Raw genomic sequence first — 5,546 nt, 5'->3', positions numbered from 1 at the left:
GTTTAGCTGGAGCTGAGGAACAATTCCTTGCCCAGAGGGTGCTCAGGCATTGGAACAGGCTGCCCAGGGCAGGGCTGGAGTCACTGTCCCTGCGAGTGTTCACAGCCCGGGTAGCCGAGGCCTCAGTGCCAGGGGTTAGTGGTGGCCTTGGCAGGGCTGGGAATGGTTGGACTGGATGAGCTTAAAGGTCTTTTCCAGCCTGGCTGACTCTGTGATTTTCGTTACAGAAAAACCCCAGCCCTGAGATTAAATCCCCTCGTCCTCAATTGGCCCACATACACTGGCCAAGTTTTCCTGGGAAACAGCCTGTTACATCCCTGACCAATGTGCCTCCTTACCGTTTCTATAGTGGCAGTAATTTTAACGTGTTTCTCTTCATCTCCTGTTCTGCAGAAGTTTTTCACTTGGAGCCAGCTGATGTCATACGTAAAAGCAGTCAAATTGCCACTTGACACGTTCACGAAGCTGTAAAACATGAGCAGGACAAAGATGGCGAAAGATAGGAAATCCACCTGTTTTCTGGGCTAGATCACTGAATAGCAAAGCTCCCAAATAAACCCAAGTCAGTAACAGCAATGGCATTCACAGAGTAGGAGTCAGAGGCCTCAGGCAGCATCCAGGCACCTCTGGGCTGGATTGACTCAACTAGCTAACACTGTTCTGATAAGTGGCTTTCAATGGAACTTGATATCTGAAGGTTCTTTAGAGTCTAAGTCACCTAACCAGGGTGCCAGGAGGGGTGTGCTTCAGTGCCATCACTTCCAAAGCAGCTCAAAGAGCCAGTCTTGGATCCTCTGCATCCCAGCTCCAAAAGCTGAAGGGTCAACCTCTCACTGCTTGATTTAATCTCCATTGTTCAGTACTGTTCCAACTAGAAAGTCAGAATTTATGTAGCAAGCACATACACACATCTCTGACAATGGGAATTAACCTAAGAATCATGCACTGGGAAGTGAAAGGAGACCAGATGCCCGGGCATCTTTAGATTCAACTTGGAGATTCAGCAAAGCTGCTTCTGATACTGCTCTGTTGTCTCATCCCACTAAGACCCTTGGACAACCACCCAGTTCAAACCTCAGGAATTCAGGTTATGGCAAGATGTGCCAGCACACAAGTTGTTCTCACCAAGTCTTCCCCTTTACAAGTGTAAGTCAAAGGATATGACTGAATCTGCACTTCAACAGCAAAGAAATAGTTAAGAGGTGGTAAGTACCTGATCTCCAAAACTTAAGAGTACAGTATCCTGAACTAAAAAGCTCAAAGTGACACGTAAAAGAATATACACATGGCTGGCATCATTTGAACTGACCAGATTCTGCCACAATTGCTGTTTTCCTTAATCATACATGCAATTCAAATGGTTACCTCTGGTCATGGCTGTCTAAGATGAGTACTGAGCATCCATCTGTCAGACCAACACTTCTCACTGTTTTGTTCATGTCTTCCTCCAGAAGGACTTCCCAGTTTTTAGCTTCTTTCTCTGGTCCCGAGAGGTTCTTTAGAATTATTCCTCCCGATGGTGCTAAGGCTCTGTGCAGCTCACCCAGTTTTGTGCTGCAGGAAAAGACGTGCTGTGACTCTGTGAAGTGCTGACCCTTCCCTCCCTCATTGTACTCCGCTAAACGAAGAACGTTAATGACCACAGGTTCATGATCAGGACCGGTCATCACCTTCGTGCCACCAACCTGAAGAAAGGAATGCAAGACTCATGCTGTGGGGATCAATACTACACAGAAGAGACTGGACAGCAAGAGGACACAGACAGAGAACACATACTTCTACAACAGAAGTCCTTTAAAAGCATCACAGAACTTTAGAATCACAGAAACCAGGCTGGAAGGGACCTCAAGGATCATCTGGTCCAACCTTTCTCAGCAAAGCATGATCTAGAACCAATATTTTACTAGATCTAACATTTTTCTCCCATTTACAGAGATAGGATAAAATGCTCTATTACAAGCATTTGAAAGTCAAGCAGAAGCCTTACTATTAAAAGGAATTTGCAACCCTAGAAAAGTAGTGCAGTATTTCAGAGAGATCATACAGAAGTAATCATTGAGAGGTCTCATTTTATATGTGAAACAACAGAATCCCAGCCTGGTTTGTGTTGGAAGGGACCTCAAAGCTCCTCCAGCTCCAACCCCTGCCACAGGCAGGGACACCTTTCACCAGAGCAGGTTGCTCCAAGCCCCTGTGTCCAACCTGGCCTTGAACACTGCCAGGGATGGGGCAGCCACAGCTTCTCTGGGCACCCTGTGCCAGCGCCTCAGCACCCCATAGTAAAGAATTCACTACAGGGCGTAAGTTTTTGTTATTGCATTACTATCAACCATCCAACTAATCTCCATCCAAGAGGCACCAGATGTTCTCAGAACGTCCTCTGATGTAACTGGCAGTGGGTATTTACATCTTATCTCTTCAGAACAGATAAGCAGAGGGGGTATTTGGTTCTTCTACCTCTTTCCCATTCCACACAAAGACATCTGCTCCATCAGCCAGCCCAATGCCATCCAATGTCAGCTCATCTCCTAAAAAGAAGCAAATCATCAAGTTCTTGCCCCCCACAAAACAGACCAGTAGGGTCAGCTGGTGAACTGAAATATAGTGGCACATTCTACTCTGGCTCAAGTGTTTTCAGTACAAAAGCTTGTGTGGTCAGAATTTATGGTGGCTAAGTGAAAGTTCATTCATGTAGCAAGGGCTCCACAAGCAGGTAAACACCCCTAGAGCATTCTCACCAAGTAAAGAGGTGAAGTCAGACTCAGGTTGTCATTTAAAGAACCATACTAGCACATGGAGAAATACTGACAGCAGCTCTAAGTGCTTCTATATTTTGAAGTCCATCATGGGAAGGTGGGTTATGTGCTGGCAGAACCCTCATTTTCTGAAGCAGACCACAAAGACTATGAAATCTTAAAATGGCTTTTGAAGACAAACCCTTGGAATTGCATAACAGTGCAAAACCAGAGGCAGAACTCGTGCTTTTCAAAATCCTAACTGCTCAATAATGTACTCTTCATGTAAGCATGTTCCTTTACAGAATTGCTACTTCAGTTAAGTCTAACCTACGCTTATCTTTGATGTCACCCTGGCTCCTCTTTAATCTTCTCCACCTACTAGGTGGAGTATTTACCTACTAGGTAAATACCTACTAAGTAAATACTATGAAAGCAAACATTCATAAGCAAATCAAGGTCAAAATACGTAACTGCTATTTTTGTCAGCCAGTATGTTTAACTTGCGTAAGATCTGCAGTCTTACTGTACTTCACAACAAAGACTACATACAACCAAGTCTCAAACCCCTTCATTTCACTAACAAGAGTGTCCTAAATAATATAACTGCAGTGGACTTGCACCTAAGTTAGAGTTTGTAGACTCAGTGTCCACTAATACACATCTCCAAGCTGTTTTACACATGAAATGCTCAATGTCTGCAGAAATACAGCATGTAAGTAACATGGGAGCCTTGTCTGTAGTAGTCTTACCATTTAGTATCTGGTAAAGGTGCAGTCCTGCTGGTAAAGGCTTGGCAATACTGAGAATCATGTCTCCTTCCCAAGATTCCAACATCTAATTAGGAAGAATAAAAACAGTCACAGACTTAAACCAGCAGCAAGCAGTAACTCACAGCACTCAGCATTACTACTCCACTGAGCACTGCTGCAGCCTGGCTACCAAGCTCACGGGGTGACGAGTAACAAGTCACAGAGATTTATCTCAACTGGGCCAGGAATGCAGGAAACAGTCAAGCATTTAGGACTTGGCCTTCCAGACCTGTCACCAGAGAGACCAAAGTGAAGTCTGAAGTGGACATTAACCAGATTGGGAGGTACAAGGAAAGCAATCAGTCCTTCCTGACACCAACTTAGCTTTGATGGAGATATCTATGAAAAAGCATTTTATGAATTATCATATTCCAGAGAATAAATGCAAAGACACCACATTCAATAGGTACATATTGCTTTTAACTCATTTTCTGTTTTCTTAAACTACTCTTGGTTACTTCCTCTTAAGGCCAGCTGGCTCCTTGAAAAGCCAAAGATAAACCTGTCAACCTGAAATGTCCAGAATAAGCATGTAAAGTGTCAGTTCATGCTCATGTGGCCCAAATATAAATCATTATTAGAGCTTTAAAGTCCACATAGTCAAAGTTTCATGAATTTCATGCCTTCCTCAACATTTCAAGAACACACCTCAAACCAATGTTTCCATCTGCATAAACCCACAGGGGCTTTTAGTCCCCTCAAACTACCTTTACTATTAAAAACTTTGAATCATAGAATGGTTTGGGTTGGAAAGGACCTTAACATCATCCACTTCCAACCCTTGCCACAGGCAGGGCCACCTTCCACTAGAGCAGGTTGCCCCAAGCCCCTGTGTCCAACCTGGCCTTGAACACTGCCAGGGATGGGGCAGCCACAGCTTCTCTGGGCACCCTGTGCCAGCGCCTCAGCACCCTCACAGGGAACAGCTTCTGCCTTAGATCTAACCTGAACTTCCCCTGGTTCAGCCTGAACCCATCACCCCTTGTCCTATCACTCCAGCCCCTGATGAAGGTCCCTCTCCAGCATCCCTGTAGCCCCCTTCAGACACTGGAAGCTGCTCTGAGGTCTCACTCAGCTTCTCTTCCCCAGGCTGAACACCCCAATGTTCTCAGCCTGTCTCCACACGGGAGCAGCTCCAGCCCCTGATCACCCTTGTGGCCTGCTCTGGACGTGCTCCAACAGCTCCACATCCTTCTTATACTGAGGACACCAGAACTGTACACAATACTCCAAGTGAGGTCTCTCAATTCCCAATGAGATAAAATCATGGCCCAAGCGAAAACTAAGGATTTGAGTTCATTTAATACAGCAAATACCTGGAATACTGATTGCCGGAGATCTCCTAGTGTTTTCCTTCTGTCAATAGTCAAATCCACAACACTCTCTTTCCAAGTAAGTGCAGGGTGCAAAGCACCGTTGTGAAATGTATAACACGAGCTCAAGTGGAGATGTAAATCGATGCCGTTGTTGGCAGAGTCACATTCCGCTCTTTGGAAGAAGAACAGAAGAGTAAGGCAGGGAATTTAACCCCAACAAATGGCTCTTCTCTCAGAGATGCTTCTGTGGCCTGGAACTGATACCCTCATGGCTAAACCGACTGTCACATTCTACCCTTCTTCAAGAGGTACACAAAGAGGTGTTCAAACACGATGTGTAATACACAGACGTCCTTCACGTAAGCACTCTAATGGTATGTTCTGGGTAGTTCTACAACTTAGTCAACATTTCTAAACAGAGTGACAAACTTGATCTTCAGGGATGTGGAGATTGTAGGGTTTTTCAGACTGTGTTCCAGATCAGTGCTCTGTTGAAAGGCAGAGACAGAAAAACTGCAGTGACACCGATTCAGGACAGACACAGCCATGTCCTCCTCTTTACATCTATATCCTTGTGGAATCCCAACATGGTTAGGGTTGGAAGGGACCTTGAAGCTTATCCAGTTCCAACCCCCTGCCATTGGCAGGGGGGAACCCCCCCCCAACCGGACGGCCCCAACCCC

At 45.4% G+C, this 5,546-nt stretch overlaps 1 protein-coding gene across 1 annotated transcript in view; it reads right to left on the bottom strand.

Moving 5' to 3' along the window:
• The window catches only part of USP40 (ubiquitin specific peptidase 40), a gene marked incomplete at its 3' end in the record, with an annotated part of 29,036 nt that overhangs the window by 11,952 nt on the left and 11,538 nt on the right, over positions 1-5,546 (bottom strand). Inside the window, exons 12-16 of the mRNA XM_010013622.1 lie at positions 4,864-5,035; positions 3,488-3,572; positions 2,458-2,528; positions 1,366-1,685; positions 339-465 (exon numbers count right to left, since the gene is read on the bottom strand). Coding sequence (XP_010011924.1) covers positions 339-465; positions 1,366-1,685; positions 2,458-2,528; positions 3,488-3,572; positions 4,864-5,035 — 775 coding nt within the window. The remainder of the gene's footprint in view (positions 1-338; positions 466-1,365; positions 1,686-2,457; positions 2,529-3,487; positions 3,573-4,863; positions 5,036-5,546) is intronic.

Source organism: Nestor notabilis, unplaced genomic scaffold (genome assembly GCF_000696875.1).
Source record: "Nestor notabilis isolate BGI_N333 unplaced genomic scaffold, ASM69687v1 scaffold31374, whole genome shotgun sequence".
Taxonomy (NCBI): domain Eukaryota; kingdom Metazoa; phylum Chordata; class Aves; order Psittaciformes; family Psittacidae; genus Nestor; species Nestor notabilis.
Note: the sequence above shows the minus strand (reverse complement) of the source record. Positions and strands in the feature narration are given on the sequence as shown.